Below are 24,706 nucleotides of genomic sequence, written 5' to 3'. Positions count from 1 at the left end.
GTCCTTCCCCGGGAGGAAGAGCAGCTCCGTGTCCCGAGGTTCAGCTTGAGGTGGTGATCCGTCATCCACACTGATATGTCTGCCAGACATGCAGAGATGCGAGTGTCCCACCTGGTCATCAGAAGGGGGAAAGGAGAAGATTAATTGTGTGTCGTCTGCATAGCAATGATAGGAGAGACCATGTGAGGTTATGACAGAGCCAAGTGACTTGGTGTATAGCGAGAATAGGAGAGGGCCTAGAACAGAGCCCTGGGGGACGCCAGTGGTGAGAGCGCGTGGTGAGGAGACAGATTCTCGCCACGCCACCTGGTAGGAGCGACCTGTCAGGTAGGACGCAATCCTCTCGTGGGTCCGCGCCGGAGATGCCCAACTCGGAGAGGGTGGAGAGGAGGATCTGATGGTTCACAGTATCGAGTGTCCCCTAGGCAGCCGATAGGTCTAGAAGGATGAGAGCAGAGGAGAGAGAGTTTAGCTTTTCAGTGTACGGAGGGCCTCCGTGATACAGAGAAGAGCAGTCTCAGTTGAATGACTAGTCTTGAAACCCCCTGATTTGGATCAAGAAGTGTCATTCTGAGAGAGATAGCGGGAGAGCTGTCCAAGGACGGCACGTCAAGAGTTTTGGAGATCCCCTCTGTTCCCCTCTTCAAGAAAGAAGGGATACTGGTCTGTAGTTGTCCCATCGGAGGGATCAGTGTCCCCCTGTAGGTTTTTTCAGAAGGGGTGCAACTCTCGCTCTCTTGAAGACGGAAGGGACGTTTAGCCAGCGGTCAGGGATGAGTTGATGAGCGAGGTGAGGTAAGGGAGAAGGTCTCCGGAAATGGTCTGGAGAAGAGAGGAGGGAATAGGGTTCAAGTCCCAGGTTGTTGGGCGGCTTCGGTCCGTCACAAGACGCGAGATTTCATCTGGAGAGAGAGGGGAGAAAGAGGTCAGAGCACAGGGTAGGGCAGTGTGACAGTGTCCCCTATTTTATCAGAACCAGCGGTGTCGTTTGACTTAGCAAACGAGGATCGGATGTTATCCCTCTCGACCTTCTTTTCAAAATGGTTGACGAGTCATCTGCAGAGAGGGAGGAGGGGGAGGGGGAGGAGGATTCAGGAGGGAGGAGAAGGTGGCAAAGAGCTTTTTAGGGTTAGAGGCAGATGCTTGGACTTTAGAGTGGTAGAAAGTGGCTTTAGCAGCAGAGACAGAAGAGGAAAATGTAGAGAGGAGGGAGTTTAAGGATGCCAGGTCCGCAGGGAGGCGATTTTCCTCCATTTCCGCTTCAGTGTGCCCGGAGCCCTGTTCTGTGAGTGTCCCCCTATGAGTCTCGAGCCACGGAGCAGGAGGGGAGGACCGAGTCCCCCTGGAGGATAGGGGACATAGAGAATCAAGGGATGCAGAAAGGGAGGAGAGGAGGGTTGAGGAGGCAGAATCAGGAGATAGGTTGGAGAAGGTTTGAGCAGAGGGAAGAGATGATAGGATGGAAGAGGAGAGAGTAGCGGGGGAGAGAGAGCGAAGATTGGGACGGTCGCCCTATACCATCCGAGTAGGGGCAGTGTGGGAAGTGTTGGATGAGAGCAAGGAGTTTATCCCCTCTTCCGACTTGGAGGGGAGTTGCAGTGAGGTTAGTGGAAGAACAGCATCTAGTAAAGATGAGGTCCCCTATTTTATCGTATTGCCTGCCTTGTGAGTAGAGGGGGAAGGTGAGAGGGTGAGGTCAAAAGAGGAGAGGAGTTTAAAGAAGGAGGCAGAGAGGAATGAGTCAAAGGTAGACGTGGGGAGGTTAAAGTCGCCCAGAACTGTGAGAGGTGAGCCATCCTCAGGAAAGGAGCTTATCAAGGCATCAAGCTCTTGATGAACTCTCCGAGGAACCTGGAGGGTCCCCTAAATGATCCCCTGTTAAGCTTGAAAGGGCTGGTAACTGTGACAGCATGGAATTCAAAGGAGGCCCCTATAGACAGATGGGTAAGGGGAGAAAGAGAGAATGACCACTTGGGAGAGATGAGGATCCCGGTGCCACCACCCCGCTGACCAGAAGCTCTCGGGTGTGCGAGAACACGTGGGCGGACGAAGAGAGAGCAGTAGGAGTAGCAGTGTTATCTGTGGTGATCCATGTTTCCGTCAGTGCCAAGAAGTCGAGGGACTGGAGGGAGGCATAGGCTGAGATGAACTCTGCCTTGTTGGCCGCAGATCGGCAGTTCCAGAGGCTACCGGAGACCTGGAACTCCACGTGGGTCGTGCGCGCTGGGACCACCAGATTAGAGTGGCCGCCCACGCGGTGTGGAGCGTTTGTATGGTCTGTGCAGAGAGGAGAGAACAGGGATAGACAGACACATAGTTGACAGGCTACAGAAGAGGCTACGCTAATGCAAAGGAGATTGGAATGACAAATGGACTACACGTCTCGAATGTTCAGAAAGTTAATTGCTTACGTGCAGGATTCTTATTGACTAAAATAATTCAAATGATACAGTACTGCTGAAGTAGGCTAGCTGGCAGTGGCTGCGTTGTTGTTGTTCTATCTCTCTATAGTGCTGTTTCTTGTATTATGGTCTCTTGTTTCTTTAGAGGTTTCACTTTGTTGTCCTTTTTCTTTTCCTTTTTCTTCTGTCCTTATTTTGTCTTCCTTTCTTCTGTTAACTAGATATTTTTTGTTGTTATTCTTTGTAAGCTAGCTAGCTTCTTCCAGGAGAGTCCCTAGCAACTGCTTAGCAACAAGTAAACAATTCAGCTAGCAATTCAGCTAGCTAAGATAACTGTACAATTTTATGAAAAAAAATAGTTACTTCTTCAAAAGCCTGTCTTTTTAGGTTTGTTCCTTGTTTTGTCTTCTATTGAGTCTTGCAGTTTTCACTTGATTTTTCAGATGTACTTCAGAGATACTAAAAAAGCATTTAAATCTCAAATAAAAACAGGAGCTCATTTTTCAGCAGCTGCTCAATTTGGAACTCCGGAACACAGATAGCAGATGTTTAAAGTTGGTGAGGGAGATAAAAGTCTCCAACTTCAGAGATTTTTGTCATTCGTTCCAGTCGCAGGCAGCAGAGAACTAGAAGGAAAGGCGGCCAAATGAGGTTTTGGTTTTAGGGATGATCAGTGAGATACACCTGCTGGAGCGCGTGCTACGGGTGGGTGTTGCCATCGTGACCAGTGAACTGAGATAAGGCGGAGCTTTACCTAGCATAGGCTTGTAGATGACCTGGAACCAGTGGGTCTGGTGACGAATATGTAGCGAGGGCCAGCCGACTAGAGCATACAGGTCGCAGTGGTGGGTGGTATAAGGTGCTTTAGTAACAAAACGGATGGCACTGTGATAAACTGCATCCAGTTTGCTGAGTAGAGTATTGGAAGCTATTTTGTAGATGACATCGCCGAAGTCGAGGATCGGTAGGATAGTCAGTTTTACTAGGGTAAGTTTTCCGGCGTGAGTGAAGGAGGCTTTGTTGCAAAATAGAAAGCCGACTCTAGATTTGATTTTGGAGATGTTTGATATGAGTCTGGAAGGAGAGTTTGCCGTCTAGCCAGACACCTAGGTACTTATAGATGTCCACATATTCTAGGTCGGAACCATCCAGGGTGGTGATGCTAGTCGGGTGGGCGGGTGCAGTCAGCTAACGGTTGAAAAGCATGCATTTGGTTTTATTAGTGTTTAAGAGCAGTTGGAGGCCACGGAAGGAGTGTTGTATGGCATTGAAGCTCGTTTGGAGGTTAGATAGCACAGTGTCCAAGGAAGGGCCAGAAGTATACAGAATGGTGTTGTCTGCGTAGAGGTGGATCAGGGAATCGCCCGCAGCAAGAGCAACATCATTGATATATACAGAGAAAAGAGTCGGCCCCCGAGAATTTAACCCTGTGCTACCCCCATAGAGACTGCCAGAGGACCGGCCAACATGATTGGCACCCCGGAGCTAGTACATGTTTGCACAGCCTTTGGCCTAGATAACTGCTGACAAAAGCTTTTTGTAGCCATCATTGAGCTTGCTGCATTCTTCTCCTGGCAATTTAACCCACTCTTCAGCAGCAACCCAGCAAACATGCCCACATTGGCATGATGTGGGCCCAATAATAATTTATGTATTTTATGTAGCACTTTTCATTACAAAGAGAATTTCAAATACGCTTTAAAAACTAAACAAAACAAATGTAGGGTACTGGCAGTGGCAGGTCTTGACGATGGTCTTCCACAGCTGACAGGGTGCTGAGGCTGTTCAGAAAAGCAATAGTAATGCAGGGCGTGTCGATGATACAGGGAGGGAGAAGCGTCAGTCGGATAGACAGGCCTGGAGCTCTTCATCGGGCATATTCGGCGTATCCTCCTCCTCCTCCTCCGTAGGTTGGCTGGATCATCAACCACTGAAAGTGTAGCCTGAAGTTATCTTACAAACTAATGTAAAAATAACCTTCAAATGAGTACCACATCCGTGGCTACATTTTGAGGTTACTTTAACTATAAACGTCTTATGTAATCATATAAAGTGTGCATGTTCAAGAGTGCATGCATAGGTCGCCGTAGGTCTGTGGAGATCTTCACAATTGCTGTAATAATCTGTGCAGAATCTTGAACGGCATTGGTCACTTGCACCATGTGCTTTAATGTAATCTCAACTGCAATCCAGGTCATTTGGTTCTGCTTGCACAGTGATTTAATATTAAACCTGTGTGTAAATAAACAAAATAGCTGACACTGTATTCCCATTTAAACTTTGCTGTGCTTTTATACGGTTGAAAGCGCAGTGATAGACATTTGGGTGACAGCTAAACCAAAAATCAGACATTGTTTATCGATAGGAATTTGGTTGTGCTTTTAGATAGTTGAAAGCATAGTGATAACACATTGGAAATTCAACTTACTTTTGGCTGTCTTTTTGAGTGGATTTAATAGAGGTTGTAATCTCATTGATCAACTTCACAACCAAATATTACCCAATTATCCCATGTTGAAATGACGTGCTGTGCCCAATGGGTTGTGACAGAAGTGAGCTTTTCTCTGAGTTGTGGCTCCAGTCAAACTTTGACTCTCTGCCTTACTGTCACTGAGAGGAACAGGAAGTCGGTCAGTGATTGTTTCAGCAACACATTTGAAGAAGCAGAGAGAGAGAGTAATAATAATATTCTGAAAAACGTTTTCATCAAAAATCTAAAAGAGTTATAGGGTTGGGGTTAATTTAAATGTGAGTTTACTCCTATTCTTTCCAGGTTAATTTAAATGTTAGTTTACTCCTCTTCTTTCCATACCATTTTACCTCCTGTCCAGTGCTGAATTTAACCTGAAAATATTGGTGGGGCAAAGTCAATCAACAAAGCTCATTTGCTGTAAACCAGTACACTGCACTGGCTACACATTGAATGCACTAATAATTCATCTCAAAAACTTATTTGGAGCCACACACACAAACATTATATGATCAGTTTATGGCTACGTCCCATATCTTTAGCTCTTATTGCACGAAAGACCACAGTAGTCGAGCATACTTTTATAGAGTTAACTAACTAGTAATCTGTCTGTAATATTGTGACACAAAGGGGCCTGGTTAATTAACAATATGCAATGTTTGTAACACTATTCCCTCGCCTTCATATATTGCACAGTTACAGTTCCATCAAAGACATTTATAACTAATCCTTCTTCTACATATGCTTCCATCTGTATTACAGTCTGCCATCAAACATCAACAATAGCCATTGCTCTCTGATCCACCACCAACCACTCGACTAGAATCTTCTTTTCCCGCTTGCTTTATTTTGAAGGGATAACCTTATTTAGGTGGCTAATTAGCACCAATACATTTTATCTCTACATTTCCTTCATAACACTATGTTTGAAAATCATTTGCTCTGAATTAGCTAAGCTAGTAGACATGTTTCAACTACCTAAGATACCTAGCTTGAAGACGTGGTAACAGTGTGTGGTAAACAACTAGCTAGCTATGAAGTTGACAAAGTTACCGGGCATTAGATGTTGATTTATCTGTGGCCAATGACAATGGGCCTTCTTGGGCGGGTACTTCTACTGTAAATCAATGGAGCACCGAAGAGGGGCTTTTGCTAGCTAGCTCTCCCAGCAGGTGCTGTGGTGATGTAGTGTCCCCGTGAATGACAGCACCCTGAGCAAATCACACACAACCAGAGAAGATCAAAGACGCCTACGCTCTGTACTTTCTCTGTCCGCCCCTCCACCACATAAAGCACTGAGCGAGGTTGAAACAGCTGCATTTTGGAGCTGCCTTACTCAACAAAAATTGACCAAAACAACAACCGACCACGTATGCTTTATTAGGTCAATCATTTTTTTGCAGAAAATGTAATTGTTTTCTAACCCTAAGTTTGTTATTCCTCTGTACTTGGAATAGATGCCTGCCCTAAGTGCCTCTGCTTCACTGCTCCGGCCATCTCTGCACCACTAGTTTCCATATCAGTCCCTTAGCCGCCTTGTTCATTGGCACCTCCACTTCCTCTCTTCGAAGGGACTGTTTAGCTAGCACATCTACTTCCTCGTTCCCTTCCACCTCCACTTGGGCTTGACATTGCCTTACTGGCTGCCGCTAAATTTGTTTGGTTTTAGTTGTGTAAAGTAACACATGCTCAGAATATTAGGTTGTTTAGTGCACTGGAAAAATGTGTCCTGAACACAAGTTGCGCAGCCACGCCGTTGCTTTTATTGAGACAAAAATCCAAAATGGAGGCTCAGATACAAAAATACACATTATTTATTAGGAATGATTTATGATGTATTTATTTTGTTGTTAATACCCCAAAAGTACCAACATATTTTGACCCCTAAATGCACCAACATGGGTAATTTTGGACCCCAAATTGGAAATGATGGCAAAATTACATTTTCTGTCAAACAGTAACACTTTTTATTTTATTAACCTTTTGTAACACAAGCTAATGGTTTAAATTCCCCAAAATATGCATATATTTTTAAATTTTCACACATTTATAGTCAAATTTAATGTATTTTTTATTTTTTTATTGTCATGCCCTGACCTTAGTATTCTTTGTTTTCTTTATTATTTTGGTTAGGTCAGGGTTTTCTTTATTGTTTTGGTTAGGTCAGGGTGTGATGAGGGTGGTATGTGTGTTAGGCTTGTCTAGGGTTTTTGTAATTCTATGGTGTTTTGGTATGTCTAGGTATATGTAGGTCTATGGTGGCCTGAATTGGTTCCCAATCAGAGACAGCTGTTTATCGTTGTCTCTGATTGGGGATCCTATTTAGGTTGCCATTTTCCAATTTGGTTTTGTGGGTTATTGTCTATGTGTAGTTGCATGTCAGCACTTGGTTTAGCATAGCGGCACAGTTGTTTAAGTGGTTTTTGTTAATTAAAGAAGAATGTATTCTTATCACGCTGCGCCTTGGTCTCATCATTAGGACGAACGTGACAATTTTAGTATGTTTTTCATGTTTTAAACAGTTATTTTGATCAATAGAAGTTTCATTTCAAATTTTCAGAAATGTTGGTAAATTAGCTTTTATTGTCTAAAGAACTTATTAAAGAGATGGGTGTTTTTTTCCACTGGGTTGTTCAATGACAGACATGTATTTGTTTTAAATCTATCATGTTTTTTTCACAAAGTTTACTATTGAGTACACATTGTCAGATGAGCCAAGTACAACTAGTATACAAAAAGAGTGTATATATATATATATACCACATAAATTATATGTTAACACAGAAATCATTGTCTATTTTCATGTCTGTAACTAGTTGCATAAAAGGATTTATAAAAAATTATGAATTTACCCCTGATGCTTATAGGGTTCATGTAAAACTTTATTCCAGAAATGTGCAGCATGCATGTATTTTCTACTGTAATAAAAATGTTTATAATAATAAGCAAATTATTATTTTTAAACACAGTAAGCCCATCTATTGGCCAATGATTACAATCATGTTATTGGTTGATTGAGAGGCCAAAAGGGACTCCATTAGAAGAACTTGGTGGGGTCAGACTTGTCACACATCTGGACGTGGACGTGAGAAGTGATCCCTGGGTAGACACTTTGCATGGTCAGCATGGTCCCAATCCTCTGGCCCTTCTTCACCATCCCAGAGTACTTGTCAGGCTTTACATAGAACAGCTTAAAGCACAGACCTAGAAAACAAGCACAAGCACAAGCACAACCATTACCCATTACCCAATTATATGCCGCATATTCTTCCAATATCCATTCCGCCATGTGACATATTAGTTGCTGGTATACCTCAGTGACACAACAGAGCCAGAATATTGGGTTACGGGACAGCCTAAAAACACGCCACTTCAATACAGCCGTGATCAAAAGTGACTTTTTCTTAGTGGTTAGGAGAACTTACACAGCAGGTAAGGAGAAGTAATGTAGCAGGTTAGGAGAATGAAGTTAAAGTTAAGAAAAGGAGTAGCGAAAATGCTTTCCTAACCTGTTACGACAATCACAGAGTGAAGTGGTTGGTTTTTAGGGAGTTCCATCGGAATACAGTGCATATTTACAAGCATAGCATTAACTTAACTATTTATCTCGGTTATTTAAAAAAAAAATATTCAGGATAGACACTGACCCTCTCCACTGAGGTTGATCCCATCGTTGATGGCTGCCTTCTTCGGGTCTGTGTACACGATCACTTTCCCGTTGAGTTTCACGTCAAATGGAGCGTACACTGTGGCCCCATCATTACACACAATGTCCAGACCCTGATGCGCACGGCCTCCTCTGGACATAGATAGGAAAGGGTATTAAAGTTGGGGGGTTCACAAAGTATTCAGAGAGTATCTCAATTGCAACACTATGGTATGTTTTCATTCTTGTACTGTATACAGTAAGAACATTAATATTGAATTAATGGGTTTTTAGATTTCAATCATTGTCATGGAATGTGGTTAACATCTTATCAACTAAAGTATGAGGTAAATTGCGGACAGTAAAATAATACAAAACCAAACTGATACATCAAAATACATGCCACAAATACTAGACACACACACTTGCCATACCTGCTTGCGCCGTGGTGTCCTTGTCCCCATTTGTCCCCTGTCCTCCTCCTATTACTGGAGTTGTCGCTGCACAGCTGACCAAACTTGACCATCTCACACTCTGACAACACAGCTAGAGATGGGATGAACCACAGATATATTGACTAAGGAGGAAAACCTGTTATGCTGATATTTTCTACTAAACTATTTAAGTGTATTTATATTAAAATGCCAAAATTATATTGAACACAAACTGCATCCAGAACCAAACAAATTGCATGTGCGAGCTGGACAGCTACTTGATTTGATATTGCAATGGATTGACCTAATAGTTAAATCAATATATGTCCATTTTGGTTATTCTTACCTATGAGCACCACAGTAAACAAAAGAACAGCAGTCTTCATGGTAAAGCCTTAGATGATGCTTTCACTCAAGGAGAAAATCTACAAGAAATTCTTGCTCAGCTTCCATCTGTGTTTCTGACTGCATAATGTCTGTGCTTAAATATCTGTTGAAGTTCAACTTTCCCACATTGCACACCCTTGTTTCACACTCTTTCATCATAGTAGAAAACCCTGAATTTGGAAATACTTTGTTTACTTTGTGAAATCCAGAAAACAAATATATTTGGTAGAACAAAATGGTGGACAGCAGGGTAAACAAGTGGTGTTATGCTAAAATGTTTATTCTATTCTTCTGGGTAATTTACTTTATGTTCAAAATTCTTATATTTTATAATGTTTTATTGTTGTTGCATTGTCGAGAAGGAACCTCCAAGAAAGCATTTCTTTGGACTTGAAACTTGAAGCCTGTCCCTGACCTTCACCTGTTTCTTGGCAAATAAGGTTTGTTCAGAATACTCTGATTGGGTTTTAAAAAAAATACAGAAAAAGGTTGACAAATTATGACATTTGGGTCAACTATCACTTTAAGCAATGAATATACTCCAATAGAGAATAAACATAAACTTTATAACAGAAAAAGTGCCTAACACATGGTGTACATTATACAATAATACAAAATTATAATAAAGAAAAACACATAATGGCCGTCTTTGACCTGTTAATGTTCAGGTATATTGGTTAGTATGTAAAGCACCTGGTTATAAGAAACCATCAAAGGTATCCCAAATCAGTTTTACATAATTTACCCTTTTGACCCTTGACCCTTGAAAAAAATCCTCATGGTTTCTATGGGCTACAGGCAGGGATACTTTTCCTTTCTCTGCTACAAGTGAACAGAAAATGGTAAAACGGTGTGCCTGGGGCACATGTAATACTGACAGTCTGTACCTGGAGAGGTAAGAGAGTGGTGTCTTTTTTATACGCTTTCCAAAACCAAAATCTAACGGAGAGAAGTGTAGGTTGTGGATAAAGCTTTGTGGTCATGCACAGTTGAACACAAGCAAGATAACGAAAGACACATACTTTTGCTCCAAGGTAAGCAACTAAGTGAAGTTAACCTTTTGCATAATGTGTAATATCTCAACATATTACAAAGAGAAAAAAGAAGCCAGCTGCCACCTGGTTGAAGGGAAATTTCAAAATTGTTCAACTTCATAAGATCAGTGTTCCCAATGACATAATGAACCAATTAGTAGACAATTTGTGGGCAATTCATAATTAAAATTGGTTCAAATCACAGGATGCACACCGATGATGACAGAAAATAGAAACACGTAATTTTCACATATGTTGATATTGGGGCGGTGCTGGAGATGATGAAAATTAAGTTGAACAATTGTGACATTTCCCTTTAACAATAACATAGCAAAAATAACATTCATTTTCATATTCCATCTGTCATTGTTACGACCATTTTGGCTGGAGAAATATAATGTCCCAAAGTCCATTTATTGCATGTTACAATTCTGAGGTAGATTCTCCATAAAGCACACGCATTCCAATCTCTCACATTAGAGACTAGGAAGGAGTCGGGCTGCTGCCTTATAATTTACGAATTTAAACCCCACCCCCCATCAATCCCTCTATACCGCTCCCCCTTTGCGGGAGGGATATCTGTTCATCCATGACTGAGTGGGTATGCACGCCTCAATCATCAAGTTTACAGACGACACAACAGTAGTAGGCTTGATAATCAACGATTACGAGACAGCCTACAGGGAGGAGGTGAGGGCTCTGGGACTGTGGTGCCTGGAAAACAACCTCTCACTCAACGTCAACAAAACAATGGAGATGATCGTGAACTTCAGGAAACAGCAGAGGGTGCACCTCCCTATCTACATTGACGGGACCGCAGTGGAGACGGTGGAAAGCTTCAAGTTCCTTGGCATACACATCACTGACAAACTGAAATGGACCCCCCACAAAGACAGTGTGGTGAAGAAGGCGCAACAGAGCCTCTTCAATCTCAGGAGGCTAAAGAAATTTGATTGTCACCTAAAACCCTCACAAACTTTAGCAGATACACAATTAAAAGCCTCCTGTCGGGCTCTATCACCTCCTGGAATGGCAACTGCACCACCCGCAACCACAAGGCTCTCCAGAGGGTGGTGTGGTCTGCCCAACGCATTGGGGGGGGGGGGGGGGACCATCCACTGTCCAGGACACATACAGCACCGGATGTCACAGGAAGGCCAAATAGATCATCAAGGATATCAACTACCTGAGCCACTGCTTGTTCACCCCGGTATCATCCAGAAGGTGAGGTCAGTACAGGTGCATCAAAGCTGGGACCGAGAGACTGAAAAACAGCTTTTATCTCAAGGCCATCAGACTGTTAAACAGCCATCACTAGAACATTAGTGGCTGCTGCCTAGACATATACTAGAAATCACTGGCTACTTTAAAGACTGGAACACTAGTCACTTTAATAATGTTTACATATCTGGCATTACTCATCTCATTTATACAGTATTCTATACTATTCTACGGTATCTTAATCACTTAATAATGTTTACATGTCTTGCATTACTCAGCTCATATGTATATACTGTATTCTGTAAGGACCGACGCCTGGGATGAGAAGCAGGTACGGGGAGTCAAACACTTAATCAGGAACAGACATAAAACAAGACAGGAACAGAGCCAGCACATGGGTATACAAGGACATATGACAATCAATGCAGAAGCAGGGAACAGAGCGGGGAAACAGACAGATAAAGGGAAGGTAATGACAAGAGGTGATTGAGTCCAGGTGAGTCCAATAATCGCTGATGCGCATGACGGGGGGAAGTGCGTAATGATGATAGCAGGAGTGTGCAATGCTGGAGAGGGGAAAAGCGGGAGCAGGAATGACAATGTTTACTTATCTGGCATAGTAATCTCATATGTATATATTGTTTTCTGTACTATTCTATGGTTTCTCATTCACTTAATAATGTGTACATGCCGTTGAAGTCAGAAGTTTACATACACTTAGGTTGGAGTCATTAAAACTTGTTTATCAACCACCACAAATTTCTGGTTAACAAACTATAGTTTTGGCACGTCGGTTAGGACATCTACTTTGCGCATGACACAAGTCATTTTTCCAACAATTGTTTACAGACAGATTATTTCATTCAGAAGTTTACATAAACTAAGCTGACAGTGCCTTTAAACAGCTTGGAAAATTCCATGAAATTAGGTCATGTCTTAAGAAGCTTCTGATAGGCTAATGAAATAATTTGAGTCAATTGGAGGTGTACCTGTGGATGTATTTCAAGGCCTACCTTCAAACTCAGTGCCTCTGCTTGACATCATGGGAAAATCAAAAGAAATCAGCCAAGACCTCAGAAAATAAATTGTAGACCTCCACAAGTCTGGTTCATCCTTTTGAGCAATTTGCAAACACCTGAAGGTACCACATTCATCTGTACAAACAATAGTACGCAAGAATAAACACCATGGGACCACCTAGCCATCATACTGCTCAGGAAGGAGATGTGTACGCTCTCTTAGAGATTAATGTACTTTGGTGCGAAAAATGCAAATCAATCCCAGAACAACAGTAAAGGACCTATTGAAGATGCTGGAGGAAACAGGCACAAAAGTATCTATATCCACAGTAAAACGAGTCCTATAACTACATAACCTGAAAGGCCACTCAGCAAGGAAGAAGCCACTGCTCCAAAACCGCCATAAAAAACTTTATGTAAACTTCTGACCCACTGGGAATGTGATGAAAGAAATAAAAGCTGAAATAAATCATTCTCTCTACTAATTTTCTGACATTTCACATTCTTAAAATAAAGTGGTGATCCTAACTGACCTAAAACAGGGAATTTTTACTATGATTAAATATCAAGAATTGTGAAAAACATTTGGCTATTTGGCTAAGGTGTCTGTAAACCTCCGACTTCAACTGTATCCTCCATTACTCATCTCATATGTATATACTATATTCTATACCATTCTAATGTGTCTTAGTCCATTCTGCTCTGACATCGCTCGTCCATGTATATAGTCTTCATACATTCTTACTTAGATTTGTGTGTATTGGGTGAATGTTTAATTTGTTAGATATTACGTGTTAGATATTACTGCACTGTTGGAGCTAGAAGCACAAGCATTTCGGTACACCCACAATAACATCTGCTAATCACGTGTATGTGAACAATACAATTTGATTTGATTTGATATCTCTGTAGAGCCCTGATCGATTGTACCCTGATGCTCACAGGCCAGTCATGACAATCAATTATAACAACTTACATAACTCATACATAACTACACAACTTAGTGGAATCACAAGTACAACGTTAGCAACAGAAGTCTGATTTACATATAATTTGACTCAGGAGACCTCAAAAAATATAACCTTAACACTAAATGAATAACTGAATGAATAACACACTACATGTATCATCACATTGCAATGTCCAACCTACAAATGCCAGAACTAGATTTTGAGATGACAATTGTGAAGCATAGGGTGCACGTGAAAAGCGCAAAAAACAAACTAAGAAGTTTAAAATAGTATATCGCATGATCCCTAATTCCAGATTGCTCAAATCAAATGAAACTTTCTTCGTCACTTGCGCCGAATACAACAAGTGTTGACCTAACCAACAGTGCAGTTCAAGAAAGAGTTCAGAAAATGTTTACCAAATAAACTAACGTAACATAATAAAATAATGAGGCTATATACAGGGGGCACTGGTACCGAGTCAATGTGCAGGGATACAGGTTAGTCGAGGTAATTTATACATGGAGGTTAGGGGGAAGTGACTATGCATAGATAATAAACAGCGAGTAGCAGCAGTGTACATAACAAATGGTGGGGGGGGGGGGGGAGCATTTGATTAATTGTTCAGTAGACTTATGGCTTGGGGGTAGAAGCTGTTAAGGAGCCTTTTGGTCCTACACCTGGCGTGCAGTAGCAGTGAAAACAGTCTATGACTTGGGTGACTGGAGTCAGCTGTCCAACTTCCAGCCACACATTCTTATTATAGGCTAGTCCTCACACACCCATGCACACAGACAGAAATCTGTATGGGTATTCTCAACCTGGTCTCAGAGAATTTCGTATTATTATCTGTGTAAGTCCGAGACACTCCTTTTAGTATGATATATTACAAATCATAGAAAATGGTTGATGGCCATCCACAAATGATTACATACCATACGAAACGTATGGTATGTAATCATTTGTGGATGGCCATCAACCATTTTCTATGATTTGTTACAAATTACAATTTGTATTACTGTATATGTTATGAATTTGCGAAACATATGTGTCACACCCTGTTTCACCTGTCTTGTGCTTGTCTTCACCCCCCACCAGGTGTCTCCCATTTGTTCCCGTTATTCCCTGTGTATTTCTACCGGTGTCTTCTGTCTCTCTGTTGCCAGTTCGTCAAGTCAAGTAGTGTGTTTTTCCGTGCTCCTGTTTTTCCTAGTCTCTGTTTTTCTAGTCCTCCCGTTTCTGACCCTTTGCCTGCCCTGACACTGTATCCGCCTGCCTGACCATTCAGCCTGACCTCCAGACTGTCTGCTGCCCTGTACCTTCTGGACTCTGACCTGGTTTATGAACTTATGCTTGTCCTCGACCAGCCGCTTGCCTGCTCCTTGTTTTTCAATAAATATCAGAGACTCGAACCATTTGCCTCTGGTGTCTGCATCTGCGTCTCGCCCTGTGTCTTTATAATATGATATGTTACGAAATCTAGCTAGGTGGCTGGGTGGCTAACGTTAGCTATCTGGCTAATGTTAGCTAGGCTAGGGGTTAGGATTATGTTTACAAGTTAGCTTAAAGAGTAAAGGTTAGGGTTAGGGTTAGCTAAAAGGGTTAATGTTAGGGTAAGCTAAAAGGGTTAAGGTTAGGGGAAGAGTTAGCTAGCATACTTAGTATTTGAAAAGTAACTAAAATGTAGTAAGTTGACAGTTGACAAGTTGCTAATTAGCTAAAATGCGCAAGTTGTCTGTAATGATAATCAAATTTACAACCTTCTGGTTGCTAGACGTTCACGTTATACGCCCACCCATCTTCATCTGTTACTTCTGACACTGTCCTGAGAACATAAACATACAACCATGGAGGTGGAAACATTTGGAAACATTTGATGACATTTGTTTATGGATACCATACTGTTTCTGCTGCTAACCATAGATTTGTGCCTATACAGTAAGTACCTGCCCATATGTAAAACATGGGTTTCTTTGATACGTAAAAGTTGAAGATATAATGGACTTGCATCTGTGATAAAAAATATCCTCTTGTGGTTTAATTGGTTATTACATGCATTAGATGTAAACAATGCATTCACATGTAGCTCACCAGTCAAAGTTATAACTGCAGTAGACTTCTCTTCCAGCTCACTTTTGCCCTTGTCTCCAAGACCGCCGGAATAGGCTTGTCATCAATCTTCTTGTCTCTTGGCTTGTGCCACTGTTGTGTTTCTATGTCCTGATAACGTTGAGTGAGCGCATATCACCTGAGCATGCATTGAGGTAGTCCTACCTGGCCTGCTGCATACAAATGTAGGAAGAACCCATTTGGCAATGTATGATTTCTGATTGTCTTAATTCAACAGGTCCACCACTAATAAACTGAGCAGCTCAGTCACACATTGTACATTAAGTGTTTGTTTACATCCATTGCAAAAGATAGTTCCTCAGTATTTGAAAAATCTTTCCAACACTCCCGGCCTCGTTAATCACCAAGCCTCGGTGTGGAAGAGAAAAATATCATGATCTGATGATCCCATATATCCAGTTGGAAACAGCTGTCTGTCCTGAGCTGTCTGTCCCGAGCTCACTGGCGCGGGAAACTCTGACAGCCCGTGAATAGGCTACTTGATACAATGTTGCAAGTTTGCTAGCAACTGCTTCGGTCCAGATCCAGTTTTTTATTTAATTTAACCTTTATTTAACTTTAGGAGAGTGACCAGAGCACCAGCCATCACTGCAGTGGATATGGCTAAAGGGAGATGAGGTAGGACTTAGTTCGATTTTCTACTTTGTTTGTCAGGTTTTAGAGTGTTATGTGCTTAACTTTAGACAAATCATCCATGTCTGTGACCTCAGAATATATGAACTCTTAGCCTTCTCTCACCACCACTCATTGCGTCAAGATCCATTGTGCCGTCAAACAAAGCAAGTGTTTGGGGACTAGTGTCACCTGCGAAGGCTGCAATAGGTAAAAATGACAGGTAAGTCACAACGTATTAACAGAGAGTCACATGATACATAACTTTACGACAAAGTGAGACTTCATGACACAGTGGATTTTTGTTGCAGGACCAACGCTAAGGTTTATCTTCGTTTTTCAGTGAATGCATCAATAGTAGTTGACTGACCATTTCCAAGATGGCGTAGCAGTCGGACGTGTGTTTTGTCTTGTCCCGTCCTGTATAGTGTAAATATAGTTTTTTTCCTCTTTTTTCTCCCGTATATATTTCGTACATATTTTAATCTCACTTCCCAACCACAGGCTGAATATATTCTCCTGCAACCCGCATCACCCAATGTGGTACGGATCTGCTTTTTCTATGCTTTAGAATCGGAACCCTCACCAGAAGCTAGCCGCTAACTAGCTACTAGCTAGCCACTGCTAGCGGTCTTCAACGCTAACTAGACACCAGCGCGACATCTACCCAAAGCATATCAGACTGCTTTTTCTCTACCACATCTCCGGATTCCTACCGCAAGCTCTGAAGCTTTATACCGGATCATCGTAAATAGCTAGCTGCAATCCGAGTGGCTACTCCTGGCTAACGTCTCTGTCCCAGAGCAAGCACCAGTTAGCCTGGAGCTAGCCTCGAGCTAAGCCCATCTCCCGACTACCCGAAGAGGTCCAAAAATACCTAATTTGCCAATTGGCCTGGACCCTCTACTGACCCTCTACTGCCGACACGGAGCCCCGCCGATCCATCACGACTGGTCCGCCGACATAATCGTCCGAGGGGTTTCAACAGGCTTTTCCGCTGCGACATCGCCAAAGATCCATCTGCTGGCCAAGGCCCGCGAGCTTTCTGAATCGCTGTATCTCCAGCTCACCGCATGAAGAGGAATAAATAAACAGACTCACCCCATCGCGACGTCCCCCAAAGGTTAACTCTCTAGCCCTCGCTATCTCCCTGCTTGCTAATTCGGCCTGCTAACGGCTAGCTTGTCAAGCTCCGGTCCGCTAACTGCTACCTTGTCTAGCTCGGGCTACGAACTGTTAGCTTGTTAGCACAGGCCTGCTAACCGTCTGTACCACCGCGTCCCAATCACTCTCTGACCCCATTTACTTTCTATCTCTTTTTGATTTTTAATTTGTTTATACCTTCCGGAAACCTGCCTCACCCAATGTGATACGGAATCGCTGTTACTTTTACTCTTATTTTTATGACACACTCAAGAACCTCCAGACGCTTAACCAGCTAACTAGCTACAAGCTAGTTAGTCATTGTTAGTTTAAAAAAAAAAAAAAAAAAAACCTGGATAACACTCGCCAGCCCCCTGCCCATCCACCGCTGCCCCTGGACACTGATCTCTTGGCTACATAGCTGACGCACGCTGGACTGTCCATTAATCACGGTACTCCTTTCTGCTTGTTTGTCTTACCTGTCGGCCCCGTTGCCTAGTCAACGCCATTTTACCTGCTGTTTGTTGTGCTAGCGGATTAGCCTCGCCTACTGTTTTTAGCTAGCTTTCCAAATTCAACACCTGTGATTACTGTATGCCTCGCTGTATGTCTCTCTCAGATGTCAATATGCCTTGTATACTGTTGTTCAGGTTAGTTATAATTGTTTTAGTTCACAATGGAGCCCCTAGACCCACTCTGCATACCCCTGTTACCTCCTTTGTCCCACCTCCCACACATGCGGTGACCTCACCCATTACAACCAGCATGTCCAGAGATTCAACCTGTCTCATCATCACCCAGTGCCTGGGCTTACCTCCGCTGTACCCGCACCCCACCATACCCCTGTCTGTGCATTATGCCCTGAATATATTCTACCATGCCCAGAAACCTGCTCCTCTTATCCTCTGCCCCCAACGCTCTAGGCGACCAGTTTTGATAGCCTTTAGCCGCACCTCATACTACTCCTTCTCTGTTCCGCGGGTGATGTGGAGGTAAACCCAGGCCCTGCATGTCCCCAGGTACCCTCATTTGTTGACTTCTGTGATCGAAAAGCCTTGGTTTTATGCATGTCAACATCAGAAGCCTCCTCCCTAAGTTTGTTTTACTCACTGCTTTAGCACACTCTGCTAACCCTGATGTCCTTGCCGTGTCTGAATCCTGGCTCAGGAAGGCCACCAAAAATTCAGAGATTTCCATACCCAACTATAACATCTTCCGTCAAGATAGAACTACCAAAGGGGGCGGAGTTGCAGTCTACTGTAGAGATAGCCTGCAAAGTAATGTCATACTTTCCAGGTCCATACCCAAACAGTTCGAACTACTAATTTTGAAAATTACCCTCTCCAGAAATAAGTCTCTCACTGTTGCCGCCTGCTACCGGCCACCCTCAGCTCCCAGCTGTGCCCTGGACACCATTTGTGAATTGATCGCCCCCCATCTAGCTTCAGAGTTTGTTCTGTTAGGTGACCTAAACTGGGATATGCTTAACACCCCGGCAGTCCTACAATGTAAGCTAGATGCCCTCAATCTCACTCAAATCATCAAGGAACCCACCAGGTACAACCTTAACTCTGTAAACAAGGGCACTCTCATAGACGTCATCCTGACCAACTGGCCCTCCAAATACACCTCCGCTGTCTTCAACCAGGATCTCAGCGATCACTGCCTCATTGCCTGTATCCGCCACGGAGCCGCAGTCAAACGACCACCCTCATCACTGTCAAACGCTCCCTAAAACACTTCTGTGAGCAGGCCTTTCTAATCGACCTGGCCCGGGTATCCTGGAAGGACATTGACCTCATCCCGTCAGTTGAGGATGCCTGGTCATTCTTTAAAAGTAACTTCCTCACCATTTTAGATAAGCATGCTCCGTTCAAAAATGCAGAACCAAGAACAGATACAGCCCTTGGTTCACTCCAGACCTGACTGCCCTCGACCAGCACAAAAACATCCTGTGGCGGACTGCAATAGCATCGAATAGCCCCGTGATATGCAACTGTTCAGGAAGTCAGGAACCAATACACGCAGTCAGTCAGGAAAGCTAAGGCCAGCTTCTTCAGGCAGAAGTTTGCATCCTGTAGCTCCAACTCCAAAAAGTTCTGGGACACTGTGAAGTCCATGGAGAACAAGAGTACCTCCTCCCAGCTGCCCACTGCACTGAGGCTAGGTAACACGGTCTCCACCGATAAATCCACGATTATCGAAAGCTTCAATAAGCACTTCTCAACGGCTGGCCATGCCTTCCGCCTGGCTACTCCAACCTCGGCCAACAGCTCCGCCCCCCGCAGCTCCTCGCCCAAGCCTCTCCAGGTTCTCCTTTACCCAAATCCAGATAGCAGATGTTCTGAAAGAGCTGCAAAACCTAGACCCGTACAAATCAGCTGGGCTTGACAATCTGGACCCTCTATTTCTGAAACTATCTGCCGCCATTGTCGCAACCCCTATTACCAGCCTGTTCAACCTCTCTTTCATATCGTCTGAGATCCCCAAGGATTGAAAGCTGCCGCAGTCATCCCCCTCTTCAAAGGGGGAGACACCCTGGACCCAAACTGCTATAGACCTATATCCATCCTGCCCTGCCTATCTAAGGTCTTCAAAGCCAAGTCAACAAACAGGTCACTGACCATCTCGAATCCCACCGTACCTTCTCCGCTGTGCAATCTGGTTTCCGAGCCGGTCATGGGTGCACCTCAGCCACGCTCAAGGTACTAAACGATATCATAACCGCTATCGATAAAAGACAGTACTGTGCAGCCGTCTTCATCGACCTCGCCAAGGCTTTCGACTCTGTCAATCACCATATTCTTATCGGCAGACTCAGTAGCCTCGGTTTCTCGGATGACTGCCTTGCCTGGTTCACCAATTACTTTGCAGACAGAGTTCAGTGTGTCAAATCGGAGGGCATGCTGTCCGGTCCTCTGGCAGTCTCTATGGGGGTGCCACAGGGTTCAATTCTCGGGCCGACTCTTTTCTCTGTATATATCAATGATGTTGCTCTTGCTGCGGGCGATTCCCTGATCCACCTCTACGCAGACGACACCATTCTATATACTTTCGGCCCGTCATTGGACACTGTGCTATCTAACCTCCAAACGAGCTTCAATGCCATACAGCACTCCTTCCGTGGCCTCCAACTGCTCTTAAACGCGAGTAAAACCAAATGCATGCTTTTCAACCGATCGCTGCCTGCACCCGCATGCCCGACTAGCATCACCACCCTGGATGGTTCCGACCTTGAATATGTGGACATCTATAAGTACCTAGGTGTCTGGCTAGACTGCAAACTCTCCTTCCAGACTCACATCAAACATCTCCAATCGAAAATCAAATCAAGAGTCGGCTTTCTATTCCGCAACAAAGCCTCCTTCACTCACGCCGCCAAGCTTACCCTAGTAAAACTGACTATCCTACCGATCCTCGATTTCGGCGATGTCATCTACAAAATGGCTTCCAACACTCTACTCAGCAAACTGGATGCAGTCTATCATAGTGCCATCCGTTTTGTCACCAAAGCACCTTATACCACCCACCACTGCGACTTGTATGCTCTAGTCGGCTGGCCCTCGCTACATATTCGTCGCCAGACCCACTGGCTCCAGGTCATCTACAAGTCCATGCTAGGTAAAGCTCCGCCTTATCTCAGTTCACTGGTCACGATGGCAACACCCATCCGTAGCACACGCTCCAGCAGGTGTATCTCACTGATCATCCCTAAAGCCAACACCTCATTTGGCCGCCTTTCTTCCAGTACTCTGCTGCCTGTGACTGGAATGAACTGCAAAATCGCTGAAGTTGGAGACTTTTATCTCCCTCACCAACTTCAAACATCAGCTATCCGAGCAGCTAACCGATCGCTGCAGCTGTACATAGTCTATTGGTAAATAGCCCACCCATTTTCACCTACCTCATCCCCATACTGTTTTTATACTGTTTTTTTAAATTTTATTTATTTATTTATTTACTTTTCTGCTCTTTTGCACACCAATATCTCTACCTGTACATGACCATCTGATCTTTTATCACCCCAGTGTTAATCTGCAAAACTGTATTATTCGCCTACCTCCTCATGCCTTTTGCACACATTGTATATAGACTGCCCATTTTATTTCTACTGTGTTATTGACTTGTTAATTGCTTACTCCATGTGTAACTCTGTGTTGTCTGTTCACACTGCTATGCTTTATCTTGGCCAGGTCGCAGTTGCAAATGAGAACTTGTTCTCAACTAGCCTACCTGGTTAAATAAAGGTGAAATAAAAAAAAAAAAAAAAAGTAGTGTCATCATCCATAACAGAGTTATAGCAATAGTAATAACATAGGAAAGTACAAAAGGGAATCTGATCTTAAGTTGAACATATGACATCAACTCTTTGCAGCCACATTCACGTCAGTAGGACTAAGCACAGATGTGGCATATGCTCAGGGCCCTGAATATGATCCAAATGTGCTGAATCTCAACTTCTCCACTAGATGTCGGGCTACACCACTTTTGTTTCTGGCATGTCTTGATTCTTCACCTCATTTCACCTCTGTTTCACCAATTAGCTAGATATTTGAACTACAACCAATCAAACCAACTACAACCAATGACCAGTATTGTTTCTGTTACTCACATTATATTGCACAAATAGTTACATAAGGGCCCGTGTTCATGATTTAGTGACAGAGAATTTGAGATGACGATGACAGTTTAGATGTTCCGTTTGTATTACCACTCATTTCTCTTCAATTGTATTTTGAGTCTCACTGACCACCACAAACAATGCATTTGTTTTCCTGAGTATACTGCATGTGTCACCAAACATATTTCACCTCAACAACCCTTACAATAGATCAAAACCTCATCCAAATGTCATTCAGGTTTCAGTTTAGGTTCCTGTGTTCAGACGCTGGGTTCTCTGACGGTTATTCTATTTTTCTAATAATCTTCATGAGAAAATAAATTACCTTTCAGAGCCTCTTTGGAGAATCAATTGAAATGACGTGGGGGAGTTACTCTGGGGGTGCTGTGAATTGCTAAACCTGATTGTCTGTGTTTTAATGGCCATGCTAAGGCTTTCCAGACCATTAGAGGAAGAAACCATTAGTCTCACAGGTCATTTAGCCTCCATTTTGTCAGCCTACTATGAGGCTGGTAGTGTCTGTTATGGGTTTGCCAAAGCTAACCCTGTTGACATGGAGAAAGTCCATTGATTGGTCTAGTAGTTAAGTGTGTGCATCCCAATTGCTCTAATGCACATGCACACACACACGTACACACACAGCATGCATACGCACAAACATAGAGGAACACTCACAAACATAGAGGTATGAATGTGTGTTTCTTTGTCCTATACATACTGTACAGAAAGTGCCCATACAAGTGTGCAAACACACCGACATTCATACTCTTTCTCCCTCCCATTTAGTTACTGAGTACAATTAATAATTATTTGGCATTTGAACCAAACTTAACTATTTTGGGAAACTCAAATGGGCAAATATTTTTATAGATTTTTCAGATTTGCATTGTCTCACATCTATAGCTACCCTTCTCATCTTCCGTCCAGCTTCAGGAGACTGTAAAGATTTGGCATGAGTCCTCAGATCCTCAAAAGGTTCTACAGCTGCACCATCGAGAGCATGGTTGCATCACTGCCTGGTATGGCAACTGCTCGGCCTCCGACCGCAAGGCACTTCAGAGGGTAGTGCGAACGGCCCAGTACATCACTAGGGCCAAGCTTCCTGCCATCCAGGACCTCTATACCAGGCAGTGTCAGAAGAAGGCCCTAGCAATTGTCAAAGACTCCAGCCACCCTAGCCATACACTGTTCTCTCTGCTACCGCATGGCAAGCAGTATCTGAGCGCCAAGTCTAGGTCCAAGAGGCTTCTAAACAGCTTCTACCCCCAATCCATAAGACTCCTGAACATCTAATAAAATGGCTACCCAGACTATTTGCATTGCCCCCCCCTCCCCCTCTTTTACGCTGCTGCTTTGATTTGATTTTTGATTTGATTTGATTGCTGCTACTCTCTGTTATTATCTATGCGTAGTCACTTTAATAACTCTATCTACATGTACATATTACCTCAATTACCTCGACTAACCGTTGCCCCCGCACATTGACTCTGTACCGGTACCCCCTGCATATAATCTCGCTATTGCTATTTTACTGCTGCTCTTTAATTACTTGTTCCTTTTATTTCTTATTCTTTATTCATATTTTTTAACTGCATTGTTGGTTGAGTAAGCATTTCACTGTAAGGTCTACACCTGTTGCATTCGGCGCATGTGACTAATAACATGTGATGAGATGTGATTTGATGCTCAGCAATTGGAGAGGAAATAATGTCATGCTGAAGAGAAGTTTCTAATCTAATGTAGTTCATCTCATAGGTTCAACCGGTATGGCTGGTCTGAATGGATAGCTCACTTTGCTTCTTTCAGTAAGCACAATACAATTCACATTGCTTCCTCTTCTATGTGCATAATGGGAATGTATGTTAGTGTTTAAAAAATATTAACATCATCAGCATAGCATCGTGTCTCTCTTGCTGTTTTCCATTATCAACGTACAGAATGTCATTCACCTATTTGCCTTATAGCTATGAGCAGAATAATGCAAATTCCGTACGCTTGCTGTTTAACCAATGGGCACACTCTTATCACATTCCTCTCTCTCAACCAATGGGCATAAATCATGGGATGTGTTTGTATGTCAAACTTACCCATGTTCTCGTACTTGCTGTGTCACAGCAAAAGTTAACGACAACCCTCCACCTCCCCACCATCACCACCTAAGACCTGTCATTGGAACCTCTTCATCCCCGAGGGGGAGATTTCAATGCCAACTGCCCCGCATAGGGCTACCTGCCATCAAAGGATCAGGCTCTGAGGATCATCCCTCAGAGACGAGGCCATTCCCCAAACTATTTTAAGAAGGGTTTATACTTGCATTTTGTCTCTGTTGTTCATTCAGCTCAACCTTAATCTCGATTGAATTAACCAAATCCAGGAAAAGGAGAACTTGGCACATTGCAAAAGTGACAGATGTCTAACCAAGCTATTTTCAAACGTACACTTACAGTGTTTCAGATGCCAAAGCCTTTGTGTATTTGCAAAAGTTTATTTTTAACAAATGGTTTTCTTTGCATGTCAGACTACGTCGTAAATTCAAATATTCCGTTATACACATGCAGATATTGTTATCAATATCAGTATTTTCAAAGTTTATGAACAAAAAACAACGTACCTAGTCAAATGTATTGGAATCCCAAT

At 43.1% G+C, this 24,706-nt stretch overlaps 1 protein-coding gene across 2 annotated transcripts; it reads right to left on the bottom strand.

Moving 5' to 3' along the window:
* Positions 1-7,435: 7,435 nt before the first annotated feature.
* LOC115129540 (leukocyte cell-derived chemotaxin-2-like) lies at positions 7,436-24,705 on the bottom strand. Of its 2 annotated transcripts, none has more exons than XM_029659990.2 (4): positions 24,681-24,705; positions 8,953-9,064; positions 8,520-8,671; positions 7,436-8,076 (listed from the first exon to the last, which is right to left on the bottom strand). In XM_029659990.2, exons 2-4 carry the CDS (start codon positions 9,042-9,044, stop codon positions 7,910-7,912), a joined length of 411 nt encoding a protein of 136 aa, XP_029515850.1. In that variant the 5' UTR covers positions 9,045-9,064; positions 24,681-24,705; the 3' UTR covers positions 7,436-7,909. The 2 variants fall into 2 exon arrangements, with proteins under 2 accessions (XP_029515850.1, XP_029515849.1); XM_029659989.2 differs by lacking the exon at positions 24,681-24,705 and adding an exon at positions 9,299-9,431.
* Position 24,706: the final 1 nt, after the last annotated feature.

The sequence above is a fragment of the Oncorhynchus nerka genome, linkage group LG5 (genome assembly GCF_034236695.1).
Source record: "Oncorhynchus nerka isolate Pitt River linkage group LG5, Oner_Uvic_2.0, whole genome shotgun sequence".
Classification (NCBI taxonomy): Eukaryota; Metazoa; Chordata; class Actinopteri; order Salmoniformes; family Salmonidae; genus Oncorhynchus; species Oncorhynchus nerka.
This window is presented reverse-complemented; position numbering and strand designations above follow the sequence as displayed.